This window comes from Haemorhous mexicanus, chromosome 4 (genome assembly GCF_027477595.1).
Source record: "Haemorhous mexicanus isolate bHaeMex1 chromosome 4, bHaeMex1.pri, whole genome shotgun sequence".
Taxonomy (NCBI): Eukaryota; Metazoa; Chordata; class Aves; order Passeriformes; family Fringillidae; genus Haemorhous; species Haemorhous mexicanus.
Window position 1 is genome coordinate 49,665,442 of NC_082344.1, and position 24,703 is coordinate 49,690,144.

The 24,703-nt window shown below is 41.0% G+C and overlaps 1 protein-coding gene across 1 annotated transcript in view; it reads left to right on the forward strand.

Moving 5' to 3' along the window:
* The window catches only part of LOC132327000 (proline-rich protein 18-like), an 80,018-nt gene extending 60,693 nt beyond the window's left edge, over positions 1–19,325 (forward strand). The window contains exons 2-3 of the mRNA XM_059845670.1: positions 18,282–18,455; positions 18,508–19,325. Coding sequence (XP_059701653.1) covers positions 18,282–18,455; positions 18,508–19,325 — 992 coding nt within the window. The remainder of the gene's footprint in view (positions 1–18,281; positions 18,456–18,507) is intronic.
* Positions 19,326–24,703: the final 5,378 nt, after the last annotated feature.

Consider the following 24,703-nt stretch of genomic DNA (forward strand, 5'->3'; position numbering starts at 1 on the left):
CCAGGTTTATTAAGAAGATAGGAAAAGGGCATGCCAGTTTCTGCACAGAAATTGCTAAGAGGGCTAGGGATTAATTTTTAAAAATTCTGATGCTCCTCTGAGTTTAAGGCTTAAAGCTGATGCTCCAAGTTTGCTGCCTTAATCTAGATTTGCTTAGTCAACTCATTAATCCTTCAGCAAGACAAGAGAACAGTGGAAGCTGGTTTCTTTTTTGTTTTCTCTTCACAGAGACAAAGTCAGCTTGAGGTCAGCATAGCTCAGATGATTTCTTGCTCCCAGGCATATCACAGAGACCTCTTTTTTGTTTTAGACAATAAATTAAAAATCTGGCTTGGACTGTCATAACTAAGTTATCACTTCTCATAAGTCCTAGCAAGAAGCAGATCCCTCTTCATCTACATGTCTCAGTCAAGCCTTGTTATGTCCTGTACTGACCAGAGAGGGCTGTTGCTTTACTGGTCTGGCCCAATGCAGTTCCAGCCTCACTGCTATCAGAGGCTGTGCTGCCAGACTGGACACTAGCAGAACAAACATGTCATGCATATTTGAAACATGGGCATGCACAGGCACATACAAACATATAGCCCAAGATGCAAGAACATCTCCAGGATCCTCTCTTCTTTTATGTATGTCTTCAAGAGAAATTTAACTCCAGTTGCACACCACCAACAGATGGCTTTGAGAAACTGAGAAGCACAAAGGCATTAAACAATGTAATCAAATTGTTGAGTTACCAGATGAAGCAGTTCCGATGTTGCTGCATATATTTTCACAGATAATCAAGCAGAAGAACAATTGTTAACTGTTTGGTCTAAAACTACACCTGCATAAAAGCCAAAACTACAAAAAGTCTTTTGACTCTAACCTGGTTTTGCATTTGTCAGTGTTTGGTCATGACCTGCCTGATATTCCTCATCTGTTGACATAATGTCATGAGTCCTCTGCCATCTCCCACCGGGCATTAAATCACTGTATTGCTTTTCTTGAATGTATAAGATAGATAAGATTTGTCCGCAAGAAATGGAAAAAAATAGGATAAACAGTTTATGTACTTTAAATTTTATGCAACCTAGATCAGTTACAAAACAGCTTCAGGTATAAAAGAAAACACATATAAAAAATATTCATGATACTTTTCAATTTAATCAGCTTTAAACTATCTTCTCAGATCAAACTGTCACCCACTTTTCTGAAAGCTTTTTTCTAAAGCAGGAGAAGATAGATCTGGGTGAGTCTTATTCTTTAGCAATTAGTAGGTACAGAAAAAAAAAATGCACCACTTGCCTAAAAAAACAGACATATTTCATGCGATAACCATTTCACTTTTCCTTTTTTCTTAATAAGGGTTTGGCTTTTCCAAGAACCCACCGCCATCCCACTGACGAAATAACCAAACTCAATATAGTCTTCCTGGTTACATTAATAATGTGGTGGGAAAGGGTAATGTTAAGAAAACAGCTCTTTATCCCCACACACACAAGCACAGGAGACTCCAACCTTTCTGTATATGGTACATCCTAGAGTTCTATATAATTCTGTGTTTTCTAATGCATTGGAAACCTCTTTTCTCAATGCCAAATGTCAGCAACCTCCACAATTATTCTTCCTTACTCCAGTACCTTAATCCCAGGCTCACATCAATGGGAGATCTGCCAGCTGAGAGAAAGCAGAGTACTGCCTTACGAAGGTAAGCAAGAAGAGGAGCATGCCTTCCAGTAACTGGGCACACAATTTGATCAGACCCCACTGACAATGAGGTGTCCATGGTTTTCAGTCCAGGCAAGGTTAGGGGCAAAAAGGACACACAGCCATATGCTCCTGAAAGTAAATGGCTGGGTTAAACTTTACACACAAGAGGAAAGGCTGCCATTTTGTAATGAAGATGAACCTGCATACAAACATCAAAGCCAACTCCAATAACTCAGAGAGAACCAGCAAATGAGGAGAGATTGAGACCAGAAGCTGGAGGGCCTGGCTACAGGACACAAAGCATCCCTCACACTGCCTCAGCTGCTGGGTCCAGGCATCAGACAAGCAGAGAAAGGCTCTCTTTTTTGGCTAGATCAGGACAGCAAACATTGTGTTTGCTGTATTTCCTCTGCAGAATAGAGATCTTCAATCAGAAGTGTTTTAATTGGACAGTGTGAATGACAGGTCCAAATTCCTTCACTGGTTGTTTCTCAATGGATCCAACACTTCTGATGATTAGCTACCCTAAGAGTGCTACCCTAAAAATGTCTGCACAGCCTTTGAGATAAGTCACTCATAACTGGGAACAGCACAACTCAGCCAGCTGAACCCAGCAGTTCATGCCCCTTCCATAGCACAGTGCCCACAGCCTGAGGCTGTAGAAATCACAGAATGATTAAGATAGCAAAAGACCTCTGAGATTATCAAGTCCAACCTCGGACTGGTCACCAGCTTTTCAACTAGACCATGGCACTGAGTGCCACATCCAGCTGTTTCTTGAACACCTCCCCAGATGGTGACTCCATCACCTCCCTGTGTGCAGCCCATCCCAATGCTTAAGAACCTTTTCTGAAAATAATCTCTTCCTGATGTCCAACCTGAACCTCCCCTGGGGAGCTAAAAACCATTCCCTCTGTCCTATTGGACTCATCTTCTCGTCACCTGGGAGAAGAGGCCGACCCCCACCTGGCTACACTCTCCTTACAGGCACTTGTAGAGAGAAAAATGGTCTCCTCTGACCCTCCCTTCCTTCAAGATGAGCAATGCCAGCTCCTTCAGTTACTCAGAGACCAGCTGGAGTTCACATTTAATAACAAGAAACTGCAAATAACCTGAAAGTTTTAATTAACATGTTCACTTTCCTCGCAATGAAAACATAGTTTATATTGTGGAGGAAAATATTTCTATATTGTTTCTTATTTTTCATTATGACGATAACTGGCATGACACTATTGCTATATTCAACTGTTCATAATTAAAACACAGACAGATGTAGGAAGATGCGCAGAGCAAAAAACCATCTGTTACTTTTGGGAAAAAGGAGGTAAAATCTGATTAGGTACAGTCGACTTGATTTTTTTAATGAAGTTTATGAACATTGCCAGAAAAGGTTTTTATATATTACAAAAGAAAAAAGTTTTGAGCGACAGATGCACCTAAACAGATGTGTTTTTATATTTTTATATATATTCACACCCATGTATTTTACAAGGTACAGTAATTATGTAGGTGATCAGGAAAGTATTTGCAGAAAGCAATGATAACTAGTGCCTTTGGTGGACAGGCCTATTATACATTATTGTGACAATTATCTGACTACTAAAGCCAAGCCTGTGTCCTACATAGCATATGTGACCCAAGAATGCTCTCTATGTCCTTCAGATATGAAAACAATCTGTGAAGAACTCATTGTAAATGGCTTTATGAATGAATTTTTAACAGCATGCGATATATTAAGATGTGAATTTAGTCATCCTTTAACATACATTAGAATTTGTAAAGAAAAATATTATTCTCCTTATTCTATGTTATTTTCTACATATACTCTACACATAGAATTTTTTGTATTCTAATGTCTCCCTAGCAGACATTAGAATTTATGGAGAAAAATTTTTTTCCTAAAGCAAAATATTCTTCCCTACCACTCTGCTATCTGATATAACAGTCATATGATATGGATGATCACTGGATGATCCTTAAGGTCCCTTTCAACCCATCATTCTATGATTCTATGATCACAATGTGCTAGAGTTAGAAGTGTCAAATCCTTCTAGCATGTATTAACCTATAATTTGTTAGAATATTAAAAAGCCATTGCATTAAGTACGGTATTAATGCATCAAGGAATAGCTGAGCAAAGATACAGGCAGTAGAGAGATAATCAATGAGTGAGATTTGCCTTAGGCACTACTTTATCACACTCTTTTTCAAGGTGTTTTCAAGTGAAGCAAAAGAACAAATAACTTACATAGTGAAAACATTTAATTTCATTTCATACCGTGAACCAGTTTTGCATTCCTCCTCTAGATGTGCTGCATGAAAAACAAAGCAAATATCCCCTTTGTAAACAGATGTGTATTTCTCTTGGCCTTGCTATTTACTGTGAAGTCTGCTGTGAGGCACAGTGTTTATTTGCACACTAAAGCACTGGGAAGAACCTGAGTTTCACTGTCAGTCCCAGGGCTTCCTCCATCAGAAAATAATTTGGGTTTCGACCAACCCATCTCCCCAGGCACAGAACAGATGTACACATTGAAAATAGAAAATACTAATGAATAAGTTTGTACGGCAGAATTAATGACTGTTGATGAACATTAGTTCTTTAAATATTTAGAAAATAAGGAATATTTTGAAAGGAAAATGAGGGATATTTACTTGTATCTTCCTAAATAGAAAAAAAATATGTTGAATATTATGACACTGGAATCCCGAGGGAGATGTGAAATATTAGTGCAGCTTGTAGGAGATAAAAGAAAAACTAGAATACCAATTATTTTTTGAGAAAAGTCCATGTCAAATATGACTAAATTGTATGAGAACTAAAAGAATGAGGCAGTATGTATAGCACATTGGCAAGATCTTAGGCATTTCCTCGTCAGAAAAAGGGAAAAGAATAAATGAGGGATAAGTTATAAGAATAACAGCAGCTCAGAAAAAGAGCAAAAGTATCATGGTTGGTCAGGTGGAGACAACATATTTGGCTGACAAGAAAGCAAATCTAAGTGCAGCACAGTGCTGCTTCTCCTTTTAATCTTTTACAAAGTGACCAGAGCATTTTGTGGGGAGGATAAAAGCTGCTGACCAGTGGAGCCATCCCAGCAGAGGCATTCCCTCACGCCCAGCAGTGCTTCACTGCCTCTCCATCAGCTGGGGACCAGGCCACTGGGCCAGCAGCTGCCTGTGCCAGGACTCTGGGGGGTCTGTGCAAGGACAGAAAGGTGTCCTGTGCTTTACTTTTATAGCAGAATTGTTGCCATTTAAGTAAGAAAGCTGTCTCGTCATTCATTGTTCACTTCTGCATTTTGTCTCTAAGTAAAATAAATATATAATTTATCAGGGGGATCCAGATTCAGCAGCACAGACCAAGAGATTACCTCAGAATTACCTGAAGTGGAAAACTGCTGTTTCAAAGCCCAGTCTCTGTGCTTTCCCGCTGCTTTCTCCCCAGTCTGACCACACACACCAAATTACATGACTATCAACTGAATGAAAAGCCAGCATACTTCTTTATCTGTGGGAAAGACGAAGGACCAAACAGACCACACAAAATTTATAGCCTCTTTGTTGTACATCACCTTGCGCAAGTGAAGTTGTCCTCCCTATTTTTCAAACCTACGAAGCAGCTGCAAGTTAATTTATTTGCTTCTGACATTATTTTAATATCACTGATCAAGCAGCCTTCCAGATCTTGGCAACGGTTAAAAAAGCCCAACAAAAAATACCTGGGAGCCAGACCTCTGTCCAAGCACAAAATGTCTCTCTAACCAGCTGATGAGGCTCTTGACAAGGAGCAAAATGAAAGGACAAAGTTGATGCCACTGTCACCCCCGTCTAGGATTCACAAATGGAAGCTGCTGTACTTCACACCAGTAACAGCTCTGGTAGAAGATTTATGCCAAAGTAACAAAGAATGAAACACAACACTTTCCTGAAGTTCAAAGCCATAAGTTATTCATTCTACTTCTAAATCCAGAAATTCACAAACTGCAGTCACGTAAACCTATGGATTCAGCACATAAGCATTTCAGCATATCGGTGACATTTCATTCCTGTTCTGAAAACCCTCATCAGAAGTCAAGAGCTGACTACCAAACACCTGCAGTTGTTTGCAGCCATCTGTATCTGCTTCCCGCTTCACAGGGGATCTCTGGCAGTGTTTAACAGAAATATCAAAGGTAAACATCACTGGAATGTTTTTGAGGGCAATCTTTGAACAGTAAAAGAAGAAAAGAATTCACTTTCTGTGGTTACCAGTTACAAAGTGCCAACACATGGCATAATCAGTCCGTATTTTCCTGCTTTAAATCACCCAATGAAAAGCCTGGAAACAGCTATTGAGGGCTTAATTGCTCTCCTTTTTTACTGAAACATAAGATTGGTTCCCATCCACTATACCAAGAGATTAAAAAAAAAAGTTTCTTGAAGGAATTAATGTCTTCAGCTTCTTACCTCTCTAAGAAAAGTCTGACATTAGTTATCTTCTTATCCATATCCTGGTAACCACTGCATGATTCTAATCAATGTATCTTATTACTTACCATGCAGCAACACTTTTTGTTTATTTTAACATTTTTTGTTTATTTTAATATTATAAATTATTGCAAGTTTAGGGCTTACTTATTGACATTCTATAGCTTGCTTATTGAAATTTCATAACTCATTATAACAATGAGTTTTTTCTGCAACTCTGTAAGACACTTTAGCAAAAGGACCAAGGTGCCTTTTTTCTGCTGGCTGAGACCAAGAATGTAAGGTCCTACAAATGTAACTAATGGGGCTTTAAAAAAATCATGTTTGCACTCAGGAAAGGGCATAAAACAGGTTCTCTTTTTCCAAATGTTCTCTTTGTTTGCAGACTGATAGGTTAGCAAAAACTTCCGAGCTCAAAGTCACAGGAGAGAGCTGAAACTTGTAAGTGACAAGAGAACAATGAGTAAGTGCAATTAATTGGGAGAACAGCAAAGCTGGCACTGCGGTCCCTGCAGGCATGAGGAGCAGAGCAGAATTCAGCATCAGCTCCAGCCACGGAGCACAGAGCCCAAAGCAAACACACACAGAGCAGCACACGTGAAGGTCACCAGATAACAGCCTGAAGGATTAAACACAGCTAGAGCCCTTCCCAGCACCAGCCCCCCAGCAGCCTTGTCTTGCCATCATTTGCAGGTTTACTTGTGATGGTGTAGCTGTCTGTTCCTTTAGATTTTGACAGCAGCCACCTTCCCCATTGGATCAAATCTCTCAGATGTGAAACCACTGATGCTCTTCAAGACACAACAATAAACATGTACATAGAGGAGTAACTCATGTTCCCCAGGGGCAGAGCTGACTCCACCATGTCCTCAGACCTCACTTTTGAGGCGTGTAATACAAACACACACTCCTTTTGCCTCTTTCCTCAAGCAAATCTGGCCCCGCTCCAGTGAGCATGTAGTGAAACCTTGCATGCACTGCTTCTGCTCCCATGGTGGCACATATTTCTCCCTGCTGAAATCTCTTCTCCCAGCACTGGCACTTTGGGATGGCAGTGCAGTGGGATTGCTCTTTAAGCAGCTGCTGTAAGACTGATATTTACACAAGGGCTGCAGAAATGAGATGAGGCAGGCTAGTGCTATAAAATTATGATGCATTTTGTGGTTTCTCTAATTTGTTATTTGGGATAAAAATTAATTCTACTATGTATTACATTATATTCAACAACACACTTGTGAATTTATATGCACACACCTTTACTGTGTTATTTTTTAATAAGCACACTATTCTATAATTCAATATCTCCTGATAATTAGAACTGCAAATGTAGGACCAACTTTTACAAAACTACTATTAGTGCCAGCCAGAATTCTTTCTGCACTTGTCTGTTTTTTGAAGATAAAAAGAAAAAAAAAAAAAAAAAAAAGAAAAGCAGGATTCTTGGGGAGTAGGAGTTATTTGTTCATTTGGAAGAGAGGATTGAAGGGAATTAAGATGATTCACAAAATGACAAAAAACAAAGCCAAGTCAACGCATTTCCTAAGGTGTTTCTCCTATTATCCCCATTTTCCTTCTGTTTCATTGTGAATCAAGCAACTTCATTGTCTGAAAATGCTGAATTTACAATATTCTAAAGCTTTAAATTATGAACTCAATATTTTATCCTAAACTATACAGCACTACAAAGGTGAAATTAATATTAAAAAAAAATTGTCAATAGTTTTTTTGTTTGATTTTCTTCTCTCCCTACTAGAAATAAAGGTTGAGATTTGAGGGTTGCTTTAAGAATTATTTTTTAAGCAATCCAGTCCAATTTCCCTCATACTCACTTAGAGTTATCAAATTTTACTAAAAACCTCCTATTTTAACATTTTGTTGTAAGAAAAATCCTAAATGTCTCAGTTCAGGTATTTAGAACATCAACTGCTTTTCAAAAATGTAAGAATATTCATTATTTGGCTAATTCATTCTGAGGTTTGAAGCCTTTTGACAGGACAAGAAGACACAACCTCAAGCTGTGCCAGGTTGGACATCAGGAAGAATTTTTTCTCTCAAAAAGTCATCAAAGATTAGAATGGGCTGCCCAGGGAGGCAGTGGAGTCACTGTCCCTGGAAATGCTCAAGAAACAACTGGATGTGACACTTAGTGGCACGATCTAGTTGACAAGCCAGTAAACTGGCCATGGTCCATGGTGTTCTGTCAAAGATTGGACTCAAGGACCTTTCCAACTTTAATAATTCCATGACTCTATGGCCCAAATAAAGCAAATGCATTAGAGGAAGAGTAAAGTGAATTGCAGGCAGTGGCTATAAAGAACTTAAGACATCTTCTTGGCATGCTCTGCCCAAAAAAAGCAAAACACTGCACAAATGCATCCAATGGCATGCATAAAAAGTATCGCACTCAAAACATTACTAAACTTACTATTAATATTATTATTATTAATAATAATAATTATATAAGAATTAACAGGTTAGAGAACTGAAAAACTAAAGCTGACTTAGTGGGCAGTTGGACAATTTTTTCTTTTTGTTCAGAAACAAAGGCTTGATTTATGCCACAGCAGCCACGCTCTGCTCTGCAGACCAAATGTTTCATTTCCTCACAAACCTTTCTGCTGCAGTCAGTATTGTATCATCAGAATGCCACATGCAGGCTCCAGCCATGCAGATCTAGTCACAGTTCTACAGTATAAAAACATTTAGAATTTATGGAACATATCTTTCTCTCTATAGAAAACAAATATTAAATTGTGCTACTTATTATAGCTCTCTAACTAAAGCAGGATCAAACTTTAGAATAGCACCATCCAGCAGCTACATAACATGGGAAGGCAGCAGTGCTACTAAAGTGGGGAGCTTGCATTAGTGGTTTACACGTGGTAAAAGCAATGAATGAAAATTTGTAAAGTCTACACGATAATCACAGTCACAACCAACAGCAGAGTCCATAGCACCAGCTGTAAAGAACTGATTGCATGGACCTAACAGAGAGTCGTTGCTTGGGCTGTTTTGGATTTACTGCTGGACACCTGAGACTCTGTCACACATTACAGAGTACTGCTTTTCTTGCCATGGGCAATCAAGTTTTGCATAAACAAATGCACATGACAAATTTGATACACAGTTGAGTTGTGTGCCTGGGCAAAACTGAGTCTGGTCCCTGGGAGAAATGGGGTCTGACACCTGGGGTCAGTTGTGTCCGTGCCACAAACGAGTAGCAACACAAAAGAATGCAAATCTCAGGGAGTCAAAGACTCCCAATGTTCAAAAGTCATCAGTGGGACAGATGGGCCCAAAAGACCTCCAAGGGAAGGGTTAACACGGCAGAGCACACTGGAGGCAAGGAGGATGTTTTTAACCCACCTGACAGAAGTAAAGTAAATACGTGAGATTATAGCAAAAACATGGTCACTAATATTTAGTGTCCAACTTAAAATATCTACACTTGCTTTTTGAGACTACTTAATGCTATGTAGTTACTGACACATTTAAAAGGCAGCTGTTAACTGCAGTCAGTTATGATGTTCAGCAATTCGATTAATTGGATTTGATTAAAATTATTAAAATTAGCTACAATTTCTAACTGAGGCACACACAAAGCAAAGGACATGGAATTTAGGACCACGTGAACTCAGGTTAGCTCAAGGGATGCAGAGGTACACAGAAAATCCATGGAGATGGAAAGTCCCTGCAGCAACAACTGGAGTTTTTTTAGGGTATATAGCCTTATATGCACATTCATGTACTCCATGTACATATAAGAGACTCAAAGAAAGGCTTGGGTAGAAAAGGACCTGAAAGATCACCTAGTCCCCGCCACTCTGCCATGGGCAGGGACTCCTTCCACTACACCAGGTTGCTCAGAGTCCCATCCAAACTGACCTTGAACACTTCCAGGGAGGGAGCATCCACAACTTCTCAGGGCAACCTGTTCCAGTGCCTTACCACCCTCATAGTAAAGACTTTATTTCTAATATCTTATTTAAACCTACTCTCAGTTTGAAGCCATTCCCTTTTTTCCTATCACTACATGCTCTTGTAAGAAGCCCCTCTCCATCTTTCTTGTAGGCTTCCTTCAGGTGCTCTAAAGCCAAAATTAGGTCTCCCCAAAGCCACCTCTTCTCCAGGATGAACAAACCCAATTGTCTCAGCCTTTCCTTGTAGGAGAGGTGCTCCCTCCCTCTAGTCATCTTGGTGGCCCTCCTCTAACTGGTCCATGTCCTTCCTGTGTTGGGGACCACAACACAGTGGATGCAGTTCAGGACACGTTGGTTTTCTGGGCTGTGAGTGCACATGGCTGGGTCATGTCCAGCATCTCCTCCACCAACACAGCCCCAAGCAGGGCTCTCTCTCAGCAGGGCTGCTCTGGATCTGTTCATTCCCAGCCTATCTTGATACACAGGGGTTGTGCTGACCCAGGTGCAACACCTTGTGCTTGGGTGTGTTAAATTGCATGAGATTCCCAAGGGCCCCCTTGGAATGTCCTGGTCCCTTTTTTACATCATCCTATCCTCCAGGTGTGCCAACAGCACCACTAAGCTTGGTGCCATCTGCAAATTTGCTGAGACTGCATTCCATCCTATTGTCGATATGATTAACGAAGGTGATAAATAGCACTGGTTCCCATATGGACCACTGAGGATCACCACCAGCCACTGATGCCCATCAGGACTCTGGATTTAATGGTCCAACACATTCCTTATTCATCTAGCATCCCCTCATCAAATCCATCTCTTCCCAGTCTAGATGTTGTGAGGGATCATGTCAAAGGCTTTACAGAAGTTCAGATATGTAAACAAACCCTTCAGCAAAAAAACCCCTCTGACTGCAGACACGAAGGTTGTAGGAGATTGGAGGAATGACTGACTGGACAAACCAACAGGGAACTGGGAAGTGCTGGGGGGACAAGGGTGAGTTCTGTGTATGTGGAATGACGCACTGCTCTTCACCCCAACCTCACTGAGCCTCACCAGAATGGTGGCCTGACCTCATGGCCTGTGGTGAGCCCCAAAATGATGCCAGCCACATCCAGGAAACTCTAAAGCACAGCCTGGGGGAGAGCCCAGCAGACCAGAGCAGAAGAAAAGACAGCAACACGTGTGCTGAGCTGGCCCAATCCACAGGATCCTAGAGTGGTGATTCTACACCTTTCCTTCTTTCTTCTCAAAATATATTGGAAACCAGACTAAAAATTCAGTCAATGCCTTAGTGTGTCTGAATAAGTTATGGTTCACCAACTTAACTTGGTAAACTTAGTTTGGTTTACTTAGTAAAGTTTACTAAGTTTGTGAAGTGCCTTACTTTGTCTGAATGTTGTTTTAAAATTTGCCAAGAACATTACTCTACCCAAAAGTGCTAAAATTTGCAAGTAAAAATTTGCCGTCAAATTCCCTGAGAATTTTGCTCTTTCGCCCATGTATCACCCAGAGTGAATCAAATTACCTTCTGCTAAACCTGCTGAGTGGGCTAGGGCATTACAAAGGTGATTTCTCAAACCAGACAAGCTGCAATTTGTAAATAAGCACAGTGCAGATAAAATGAGGCAAAATGCAGTCTAGCAACTAATGCTACTGTCACAGTTCTGCGTGACAAACAACAGCTTTCGACATCTTGTCAGAGTCACAAATGGGTGATCAGCTTCTCTTTCACTCTGACAATGTAGAATAGTCCACAAAAACACCTGGGCTGAGAAAGAATTACTTCAGTGACCCTTCTGGCTTCAGGCCCATCTGCCTCTTACTGACGCAGCCTCTGTCTGGAAAGGCTCCTGAAGAGTGCCAGGAATGGGGAACTTTAAGACATTGGGAATCTATCCTTTTATGGCTGGAAAGGGTGTTCCAGCAGGCAGGTGCATGAGGGGATGTAACTTTGGGCCAAATGGAGCCTTCACATCTGAAGTAACCGTTGTGTGCTCCAAAGCTTACCTACATTGTTTTTTTCCGGCCTCCTATCCAAGGAAACACAATAACCTGAAGCACACAGTTTGTCAGATATCAGGTGTTGGTATCAGGCTACCAGATCCCAGCAACTCGTGACAGTGTTCAGCAGGCTGTGTGGGTGGCTGAAAGATTAATCTACTTGGCAGAAAAAACACAGCAGGGCTCTTTAGTACAGCCCACCCTTGAGCTGTCAGCAGGGGATGTTGGAACAGGGTGCTCGGGAAGAACATCAAAACCCACATGGCATGAGCTGAGGGTGTCTGTCCTTCCTCCAAACATGAGCAGTGGATGAAGCAATGACTGCCAAGGCTTCAGGGCTGAGAGCAGTATGGCACTGCTCATCATCATAGCCCCCAGATGGGCCAGTGTAGGCTACTGCAAAATATCTACCAAGCCTGGAACAGGATCCGGAAAGGACAAAAAAATCCTCCTTCTTCTTAGCAACTCACAACTCTGACAGGTCTGTGAAGTTCTAGCACTTCCTTTCTTTCACTTGTCAATCTCAAAAAAAATCACAACAAACAAAAAACCCCAAGAAAACCAAAATAAATTGAAAAATGCTTCCTTTACATCTTTTATTTTGCTCACCCACCTAAGACCAGTATGGTACAGAATAATCCCTACCACTGATCTCTGGAGTAACAGGTGGTCATTTTCCATTTGAAAAGACCAAGAAATCATTTATGATGGGTCTCCTAAAACACAAATGTTAAGATTTAGAAGGCAATGTAATCTTAGGAAGAAAGACTCTGCAATTTTCTTCCAGCTTTTAATTACTTCTGTCCCATCGTCTCCAACACAACTTTCCCAGTCATTAATTTAATCTCCTTTGGCTCTTTGTTGTCTTCTTACTATGTCAATCCCACTTTGCAATCGTTAAGGCTTCTGGTATACTGGAGTCCCTGCCAGTAACCCAACTTCCCACCCACTAGTTCACTCTGTATCCTCCTCTTTCTCAAGTGCCAGTCACCTGTTCCCAGTCCTTACCTCCCCTCCACATCCATCACGTCCCATGTTCATGTAGTATCCTACTAGCTCGGCTCCTTGTGAAATCTGGACCCGTGCTCTCCAAACCTGCTCTCCCCTATGTCAGTGGATCTCAGGCTCCTCCCAGGACCCCGTGGTACTTTCCTCCCTCACCCTTCCTGCCCAAGCACAGGAATCACTATGAAAGGAGAGAGGAATGGATGTCAGAGCTGATCCAAACCAAGAGATCACAGCAAAAGCTCTGAACTGCTCTGCTCAGAACCTTGTGCACTCTGGAGACATTGCACACAGGCAATTCTGCCACACGCAGCACTGATTGGGGAACAAGGTACAATCTGACTAACATCAGGATGCATGGATGTTGAAGATTAAGGAGTCTACAAGAGACCTCAAAGAGTAATCTGTTCCACCACCATGCTCCAGAAAGAATTCAACTATATTTATGTCATTCCTGATAAATACTCAAACAGTGTTTAATGATGCTAAAATCATGAAAATCCAAACTCAGTAATCCATTCTATTGCATCAACCTCATTATTGCCGAGCCCACTGCATATCGTCTGGTTGGGCACAGGTATGGACAGCATTGCTTCACAACAGCTTTGTGGCATTAGAAAGTTATCCTGTCTTGTTAACCATGAGAGTCTTCATTCTTTGAGCTGAAACAACTCCAGACATTTCAGCATTCATTCATAAGCCATATATTCTAAATATTTTAATTCTTTTCATTCATCTCCTCTGGATAATCTCCAATTCATAGACATTTTTGTTGCAGTGTGCAGCCTACCTGGACATGGTGTTACAGTTGAGGAGGACTTCTCGTGTCTTCCATGCTGTTGTCCTATCTTATGTATCACCATACACTGTTTGTTTTTATTGCAGCAGCAACTTGAATAATCTACCATAAACCACAGCTCTTCCAAAGATCTACTGCCCAATCCCTTCCTTATACAGCTCATAACTACAACATCTTTGTCCTGTTGAAAACCTTAATTTTAATTATGTCTCCAGCACAGCCACAGTCCCACTTCAATTGCTACTGCAGATATAGCAAGCACCACTGAAGTCACTGTTAAAAATACTCTGTAGCACTGGTGTTGAATAAACATGTAATCTCTCATTTTATTTGCTAAAATTTTCACAATTATGTGAAAACTACAGTGTTGAAAGTGTATGAAGACTACAATAGTGTGTAGATTAAGTATTTTAACTTCATTTGTAGACTGGCATTTCATAGACTTAAGACAGAAAATTCGGGCAGACCTTCATGAAGGAAGTAAAAATGAAGATTGGACAAAAGGACACTGCCTTAGCAGGATCTGGAGCCTAGCTAAAAAGCAGAACAGTACCATGTTTCTGAACTGTCTTAGGATTTTTTAGCAAGGCAAAACAACTAACCTAATTCTCAATTAATTAATAATTACAATAAAAATTAACATGAGTCACAAATACTTGTGATGAGCTACAGAGCACATGGCTAAAATTTGCCAAAGTTATAAGCAACAGAAAAGCGGTTCTACAACATGGAAGGCACTTTGGTTTTGTTGGCAGATGAATCCACTCAACCCAACTATCTCATCTATGGGCCAACAGATACCCAAAGATAATAGAGATTCACAGGGCTTCCTATCACTATTTTTCTCATCTGGCCCAAACTGTTCCACAGATCACTGTAATTGTATCTTTTTTTTTTTTTTTTTTCTGTGCTGAAGTTTCAAATGCAGCTTTCTTAAAAGCCACAGAGAAAGACAGCATGTTACTTTGAAGAATATCAACTTTCTTTGAAGAGCAACATGAAAGTCAGAATTTTGTATGGTTCATTTCACTTCAGTTCTTTTCATCACCCTCCCTCCACATTTCAGCTTAACAGTAAACATAATCTTCAACGTGTGGCATCCTCCTACAGAAGCCTTACCACAAACCACTAGACTGAGCTGCTTTATGAAGCTGCCCAAGTCTGACAGCTGACTTTCAGAACATGCTGAGTAATGAAAGACGTGGTCAAGCATGCCAGCAAAATGCACAGCAGCTTGCACTCCCAAACACTAAAGTGTGAGGAAAGGTTTTACGTATTTTGATAATTTTCTTACTGTTTTTGTCAAGGCAATAATGGAGAAGAAAATAAAGCTTTCACATGTGTTAGCATTAAAACAATAAGCCATTTCAAAGCAACATTGGGATGTGAATTAAATGCACTAAAATCATCTGCATATGACAGTATTTTCTTAAATGGCCTTGTTAGAGGCATAAAAACTTTACTCCCATAATTTGGTACATAGCCTACATATATAAAGAGGAAACTGAACTATATTTAAAAATGTATTGATGTACTTTACACATTCGTAGTGGCATCTGAATCAGCTTCACTCAATGTGAGGCAAAATAGCACTGTAAGCCACTTACCCAGGATAATATGCAGCAAAATCTCTACATTTTTCTTCCCACCAAACTTAATTACCAAATCACTGTGATTTGACTCATGTGATGCACCGGTCTTGAACAGCATTAATTAAAAAATGTTTGTTACAAGTCAATTTTATTTCTTTGTAAGGCTTCACTGGTATAAGTGAAAATGCTGAGTGTGAAGCAAGGGTAAATGCTGTGTGCTTCTGGCAAAATATATTTTAGCTCTTAAAGAGATAAATTGTGTGATGCAGAGTCAAAAGGAGTAAAAGTTCCTTCAGAAAATGATGGGAAAAAATAAGTGTAAGATCTACAAAACAACTGATTGTTCCCTAAAGGCAGAACTCATGGAGTCTCCATGGAAACAAACACAATTTTTATTCATCACTAACTAATTTAAATAACAGATAAAAAAAATTTGGCCCCTCCAGTAGAAGCTGCAATGTAATTAAAGTTAACCCTGTAACTTTAGTTTGCCTTCTCTCATACTAGTTAACACCAATCAATTCTATTTTACAGTGCACTTTATACAACTTTATTCTATCTTGTTCTAATACATTGGCTCAACGTCAACATGCAGGTGTTTAGAGCATCTCAACATTTAGAGCATCTCAACATTTACATTATGCTGATGGCAGCTATTATGCAACTACATTGCCCTGAGTCTGTTGATTCAAAAAAAATTGACTGTACTTTTCCAACATGCCAATGGTAGGTTTATCCATTTTTGCCATGATTCTCTTATTTGGGCCTTTATGGAATAAAAGCTGCATTGATTTTATGGGAGGGGGAAAAAATCCCTCTCAACAATCAGATTCAGCAATTTTCAAATATGAATAATTCCGAATATGAAAAAAAGTCTTGTCTCTTGGCTTGTGAGGACTAAAAGTCAAAACATAGTCATTCAAGATAACACTGTCTATAAAAATTCTGTTTGTGTTAGATTTCATTCTAAAATAACAACCAAATATATTCATATTCATAAATTCATCACCACATTTCACTCAACACTTATTATGCCATGTGTTTCTTATTTAAAAAGAGCTTACCTGACACATCTATAATAGGAATATTAAAATGACTCTAAACTACATTAGTAACAGACAAATCCATTTTCAGTGACTGAGATACCTATTGAGATACCCTATTCAGAGTGACTAAGAGCCTAGGCAGAAGAAACTGCAAAAGTTGTTTTTATTGCTGTAATCAGAAGTGTGAAACCAAAACGGCTGCTTTTTAGTATCTGTATTTAAAGTGAAAAATTATTGCCAAACAATATTTTTAGTAGTTAACAAATTTTGTTAAGGTTTCAAGGAACTGTATGTTTAAAAGAAAAAAGATACCAAATGCCCTTCTGTTTCACAAATGCTACTACCTGAGTAACATCACAAAACAACAGGCCAAAGTAAGACCTATAAGGGACAAATTTTGAAGTGTGGTGGGGGGGAGTGGTGGAGTGTGGGGAAGAAAGAAAAAAGTCAGTGTCTTAGCACAGGACCCAGCAAGCCATTCATACTTCAGACCAACTGTGTTTGCAACCAGTGCACTTTTAAAAATTCTGTTATACATTATATAAATAAAAAATAATTTTTGCTTTTAAGTGTGATGCAATTCTCCCTAAAATGCAGGATTGCCCAAGTGGGTATTTGAAAATGGTCCTTAATTTTAGAACAGTGTGCATAAAGACAAATTTTCCTGTTGGAGAAAAGTAAACCCAGTACCAACCAGAAGCTATCTCTTTGCTATGTTCCATATTTACCAACAAACATTTCCACAGTAATTCTTGGAATTATCCAACTGGAGCACAAATAAACATACAAATCACTTTCATATAAAATTTCAACACACTTCACAATGTTCAATTCAAGCTAATTGCTGCAATGAAACATTCAATCCCAAACAGAATGTCTAACCTGATAAACTGAGAGCAGCCAAGGAAGAGTTGAATTTGTCTATTTGATGAATTCCTGACCTGGATTCAAACCACCCAAAGTAAGTAATACACTGAACTGCTGGCTACTGCAGTATCAATGGCTTTGTTCAAGAAACTCATGATAACATTTACGCCTATTAATTAATGTTTTGGTACAGTTACAAGACTTAATTGTCTATGGAAGGTGCAATTAAATTTATTTCAGTGTTGGGAATTTACTGAGCATGCATTACTAAATGCCAAATAAAAGTCAGTTCTGGCCCTAATTTATCATATTTAATCTGTTAAAACATGTTACTGCTATCAGCTATCTTAAATAACCCAGAGTCTAAGATAACAGCTCTTTTCATTCAATACCATTTAAAGTAGGTACAGAAAATGTGTTCGGGAAGATAACATATTATCTACGTATCTATTATCGACAGAATACCTATTATTAGGCCTGTGGTTGCAAATTACTCTTCCCTTTCTCCATGGTCCCATCCCCCCAACAGCAGATCATTTTCAGTGCCATTATTGTCAGGCATATTAAATTTTCAGGATGCACAGTTGTGGTTTCCAGGTCTCTATTTACTCCTTGAACTGTGTTTTAACTGGGCATTTTTACACTTACAATGTCAGAGCAGAGGCGTAATAACGTTTTACATCCTACAGCCAGAGAACCAGATTTGTAACTGACTAGTGGCAACACCAGCAAAATTAATTAAAAACCCCCAAACAGTCATTCATTAAAAATCTCTCCGTGACATAGAAAAGATGCGCGTTACACACAGTTCTGCCGCTGAAACAGACGTTTTGTGACTGAGGAGATGGATTTCCCCTGTGAAATGGTATTACCTCTGGCTTACCTGCTCCAGCTGTTGGGAAGGCAAAGGAAGAGGAACGCGGCCCCGCCGCCCGCCCGGCGCGGAGCGGAGCTGAGAGGAGCCGAGCCCGCTCCTTACGGCAGCGCGGCGGCACTTGTGTGACAAATGGCTCACGGGAGCTTGAACAAAGCGATGCTGCTCTAGAGAAGCATCGCAGGGAACAAAGTCATCTCTTTGACAGCTCCTGCTTTTTTTCAGTGAAGCTGAAACAATACAGGACTCCCCGGGAAACCGCTAACAAAGGGGAAGCAGAAGGAATCGGAGAGAACCAGCCCAGCCATTGAATTCCGCGGCAGCAGTGAAGTGACACCTTCTGAAAATCACCCGTACGCCTCCTTACGCCTTCCACCGAACAAAGGCAGCCCAACAGCGGCAGGGAACTACTTACCGGGGGGTTTTCTGGCCGTCCTCCCGGCGCAGCCTCCTGCCCCCGGGCTGCTGCCGCTGGCGTTGCCGAGCCAAAGGGCACATGTAGCACAGAGCGGGCAGCACAAAGCAGCAGGGACAGCCCCGCACTGCCCCGCACGACAGCTGGCGGCTCCGCACGGCGAACGCTCCCGGAGCGGCGAGGCCGGGATGCGGAGCCCCGCGGGAGGCTGCGGAGCTCCGTCTGCGGCGAGGCTCCCTCCCGCTACCGGCACCGCAGCGGCCCTTGCGCGGGGGAAGGGGTGGGGCGCAGGGTCCTACCTGTGCTCCCTATCCGTGCTGCCAGAGGGAAGCGCCGGTGGCTGCTGCGGGCGCGGTGCCGCCCAGCCCGTCGGATGCCGCCCCCGCGGCGGCCGCCCCATGGCAGCGCGGCCGCCGCCGCTCACGGGCGCCCCGCAGCGCCGCGCCCCGGCCGCGCCCGCGTCCCTGCCCGCGTCCCTGCTCGCATCCCTGCCCGCGTCCCTGATCGCGCCCCGCAGCGAGCGGCGCTCGGCCCCTGCTGCTGGCAAGGAAGGGGTCAAGCCGGGTCTATCCGCATTCCCCGGGACCCAGCACCGTTGCTCTGCCCGAGGAGGAGAGGTCCGCAGCTCCAGATGCACCGCGTTCTGAACCTCCGTTTGTTCTCTTCTCCCAGCAAGACCGAAGTCTGAATCCAGAACCTAGCCCGTGCTGTAGCTAGGCAAATACTTATCTCCTTAATTTACTGAAAAATAGGAAAAACTGCAAGAAACAAAACCAGAACCAACTGTCCCCCAGTATAGAAGCACAGAAATCAGCCTCCCTTCTTTCTCATCGCCTTAAATCCGGTATTTGTATCAGCTCTTCTGGGGCCCCACTCTTCCAATTCAGGTCTCTACTGCAAGACTTTAATAGCGCTGGACACCTGTTTCCTGAGTTTCCCAGGGAGAACATGGTAAAAGCACATGATGCTCTTGGTCCCATCCAGACTCTTCCACTTTTAGAACCAACATTGGTCACACGATTCATGATCCTCCATCACTGACACAAGTATGTTTTGTCAGCCAGCTCTCCAGATTCAGATGGTCCCTGGAGAAAAAGGCCTTGCAGCTTTAGATTTTGTCTGCTCCTTAATTTTTTGGCCCAGTCAGAAGTGGTCCTTCTGATATTCTTAAAAGGAAAAGGTAAGATCCATGCTGGGATGGATCAAAGAGCTATCTTTTCCCTTTTTTTTTTTGTCTCTGACTGTGCCCAATACTAGAGGTTTTAAAGGAAGAATATAAGTTTAGGTGGGCATTAACTGATATTCTCCCACTCCTTAGTGAGCTATTGCTCAGTTAATTCCTGTATCCAAGTGATATTTATGAGAAAAACTAGTCTATGACTCTAAATAAACCCTAATTGCTAGAAATCATTTTTTCACCTGCAGTCTTCTAGAGATGACTAGTCACACAAGCCCTGGGAGGCACAGTCTGTTCCCTGTTCAGTCCCATCACAACTAAAGCCACAATCTACAGAGCACTGATAGTTCAGAAGTTTAAGCTCACGCACTGGGTCTATTTAGATGGCTGTTAGGTATATTGACTGCTACTTTTAACATTTAGTGTTACATATCTATATATGGATTTCTATCCAAAATACACAGATACAAAGCACCTTGATTACCAGAGCTGAATTTTGTAGCAATCCTCCAAAAGATTCAGGGGTTTTGTTGTGTTTGGCTTTACTGCTCTCCACAGCACTTGCCCGTTTTTAAGAGATAGAATTGGGTGGCAGAGTGAGAAAACTTCAACAGTAGCCACCAGGAAAGAGGTGAATCCAGCTTTTCCCAGTTCCTTCCGATCGATCAAATTGCATAATTACATCAGACCTTTGTTGACAAAGGTCAAACTTTTCACTTTCCTGGAGCAGGAAATAAGTAAAAGCGGGTTATTTAAAATTTTTTTTTAAGAACCAACAATTTTTGGAAAGTGATACAATCACAGATCTCAGCAGCAAAATGATGAATGGGCTTCAGGCATGTATAGCTCTATTAGCAAGTCTTGTACTTTGAGTTTAGTGTACCTTATTACAGAAATACTAAAAATCTAGAATTTCTACGGAGAAACCTGAACACCCTTTCCAGGATGTACCATGATCACTGGAGAAGACCCAGGTCCACTAGGTGGCACAAAGAGTCCACGTAAAAGCCAGCAGCAGGCCGGGAGTTCCTTTCCTTCCATTCAGCATCTTTATGTATTTATGCAAAGCAAATGGGTACAGATAAAGATAGCAGACACAGCTATAGTCCAGCAACCCACACATGTCTTTTCATAAAGACAAGTTCAGATGTCAATGGGCTCCTTTGGACTGGAAGCTCAGTGAAAATCTCCCCCCAAGAGCAGTATCTGCTCCTGCAGACCTTGACTGACTCACAGCTGAGTAACCATGCTGAAACTCATTTCTGTGTTTGTATTCATGAAAATACAGCCATCCCTGCTCAGGAGGATTTAAACTGAGAAGAAGCTAATATAATTTCATTCCCCCCCCCCCCCCCCCCTCCATTTGCCATCATGCCGTTCTACTTAGTTTAACTCCTGTGCTATCACCTTGAAATGGTAAAGGACACACTGACAATGCTGCTGGGGCAGCGCTGCTTGGATGATGTTGAGCTTGCAGCACACACAGGTGGGAGAGGCAACCAACAAGATAAATTCTGAAACTCACCCAAGTTGTAACATAGATACAACTAATACCGAGACAAAACAATGGCAATTATTTTTATACTTGTAATTTTTAGAATGTCAAAGCTCATAATTTAGATAATAAGTGTCAATTTCACCACAGCTGGCCAGGCACTTACCTGATCACACTGTGGGGAATTGTAGGAAAGTTTTCTGCAGCCCCAGGGTTGTTGCCCCTTTGAAGACTGCGTAGTGCAACAAACCCTTGCTCAAAACAGGGTCACCTACAGCTGTCCAGGACTGTTTCCAAGTGGATTTTGAATACCTCTGTGGAGGAGACTCCACAACTTCTCTGGGCAGCCTGTTGCACTATTTGATCACCCTCATGGAAAAAAAAAAAGCCAAGTGATGTTTCAGTTGAATTCCCTGTATTTCAATTTGTGCTCAGTCGTGTACCTCCCCCAGATACAACCAAGAGGAGATGTTTTACTCCCACCCACTTTTACTCCCACTCCCACCCACTATTACACATGGAGATGCTCCCCCCCTTGAGCCTTCTCAAGCCTCAACAGCCCCAGCTTGCTCAGACTGTCCTCATGGGAGAGATGCTCCAATCCCTTAATCATCTTTGGGCTCTCTGCCGCACTTCCCAAGAACAGCCATGTCCATGTTGTCTTGGGAGCCTTAAGGAAGACTCTGTATGCTGGGAGTTGATTACCTTGGGCAGGCCATGTCTGCAGCCCAAATGTGGGCAGGGGCTGGTACTGTGCAGGGGATCTGCAGGAGCCCCTGTGCCAGCTCAGCTGCTGCGCTGGGGCAGAGTTAGCCCTGCAGACTGATGGAGATGGATGGGGGGTTCTTTGCCTCTGTGGCCAAAGCCCTGTGGTAGCAGTGGAGCCCCTGACACCATTCAGCTATTGCTGGTCAGTGCTTGCACAGCATCGAGGCTTTCTCTCCCCCACACCATTTATAGTGCAGCATGGATGGTAAGGCTTTAGCTCCAGGAATTAATACCGCTGCAGCTACTACGATCTTTGTGTGGCCTGTGAAGGGTCAGAGGATGAAACGAAACTGGAATATCTTTTTAGACAAAGTTGCACCTCTGGCTCACTTAAAGTACCAAAACCACACACCTCTGTTTTCGTATACTGCTGGCAAAGACAAAGTATTAAGTTCTCTTCCAAGCAATGATTTAAAATCTGCAGGTTTCATTAAGGAATAACAGCATTTGCCTAGGTCAGGTTGCCACGTCAATTTGTGTATAAAACATTTTAAATTGGAAGACTGAATCGCTTATTTTTTTTTTTCTTTAATTAGCATCACACATGAATGTCGGTGTTTCTTATATTGAGGGTGACAAAAAAAGAACAAATTTGGCTTCCCAACTGAACCCTAGAATTATTTACTTATCTTTAGGTTAATTACCTAAATTTTAGAGACATAAGACACAAAAACCCCAAAAACAAATCTAAAATTTTCTCAAAAACACATTATTATGTTTAATTGAGAAATTCAGGTTTTAATGAACTGAAAACACCTGCCCTTTTATTATCTCTACATTCCCCTGCTTCTGATGCTAGACTCTATATATTTCTCATAGAAAAACAGCCCCAATGATTACTGTTCTCCTTAATTATTTCTCTAAAGCTGTTTTTCCCCCCATCCCAACTGCAGACAGTATGACAGACAACTTGAGTATATGGAGTTTTATCATCATTTCATGTCTGCCACACTCCCCCCCTGTAACTCACCCCAGCTGAGGACTACACACAACAGCCAAGGGTGCTTTTGATCTTCCAAAGGTGAGAACAGCAGGGAAGCCTCCGGGAGCAGAGTCCAGGTGAGCCACATAAACATCTTGCCCACATAAGGCTCATTTGTACATGGCATATGCAGTAGTCAACAGATTTAAATCTTCCACAAATTTATGCTTGTTTTCTATTTCATTAATTGAAATACTTGATTTAAAAGCAAAGTTGTTTAAAAATTACTTTTGTTTTACTCTAGTTTGCTTATAAAAATGTATAGAAAATAATAGTAACAAGAAGACAAATTGACAGCTATACTACAGTCTAAATATTAGTACTGTTTTAATACTGGAAATTTGCACAGTCTTTGCTCACCACTATGATACCAATTTTACTACAACACCTGTGTTCAATGATGTCCTAATTCTTTGTAATTGATATATCCACGTAGGAATTAGTATTAATTGAAGTGTTATGGTTTTAAGTATAATGCCAAAATATGCATTTTTTAGTAAGATGAAACACACGGTTTTCAACAAAGTGGAACACTAGCTTTTAAAAAAATAATTCCAATTTAAAAGGGTTTCTTTACAAAACAGGATATTTAAAAGTCACCACCGAAGACATCAAGAGCAGGACATGAGTTTTCTCCTCCTTACTAAATCAACCTGAATAATTAACACTAATTAGCATCAGTGGAAACTACTGACTTAATTACAAACAGTCTTAATGGGTAAGTAACAGTTAGAGACAAAATCCTCTTCACTCCTGTAACTGGCAAATGAAAGACCTAGAAAGTAAAATGTGTAAGATGCACCCACCAAGAATATACATGGCTGAGAAGCCTCAGGTGGTACAAATATTTTCAGGTACTTTTGAATTGTTGTTCTAAGCTGGCTTTAATCAGTAAAATTTAATACATAATATATGACACAATATTTTCAGTTAACACAATATTCTTCGTAACTTTTAAGTGGAACAATCTTGTTGCAAACTAGATAAAATCTAAGAAAAAAAAGATTTTTTTCCCCCACGTTATTTAATATGTTGTTTGCACCTTAGAGATGCTTGTAATGTTAGCTGGTAATCACAGGTTTTTACTGGATGTTAGGCAAGCAGAACAGGACCTTTTGGCCAGTGCAAGAACGTGCAGCAATGCATCCTCCCCTTTCTAGTGCTCTGTGTAATTCTTATGAATACACACCATGTCACCCTGCTGGCATGTAATTATTCAGAAAACTGTATGTTCCTAACTGCATCTTACTTCAAAGCCTAAGTTTGAAATGTTCCTCTGCTAAATACATCAGATATTTTCAAGATTAGTTCTCACTTCATTTACCTAATATGTATGTCACAACATAAAGTCCTGTGTCACCTCTCCAACAGCTTGAGCTTAACTGTGTGAATGATTCCAGGTTGCTCTGAACTTTTAAAACCAAAATTTGAAAAACACTTCCAGCTATGATTCAAAAGTTTTAATATAAAATACTTTGAGAATTTTTAATATTTAAAGTATTTCAATACATCTTTAAAAATATTTCTCTTCATTAAATATGGGGATATTTAAAATGCAATATCACACAAAGGTTAAACAAAGGGAGATTGACAGAAACAGTAA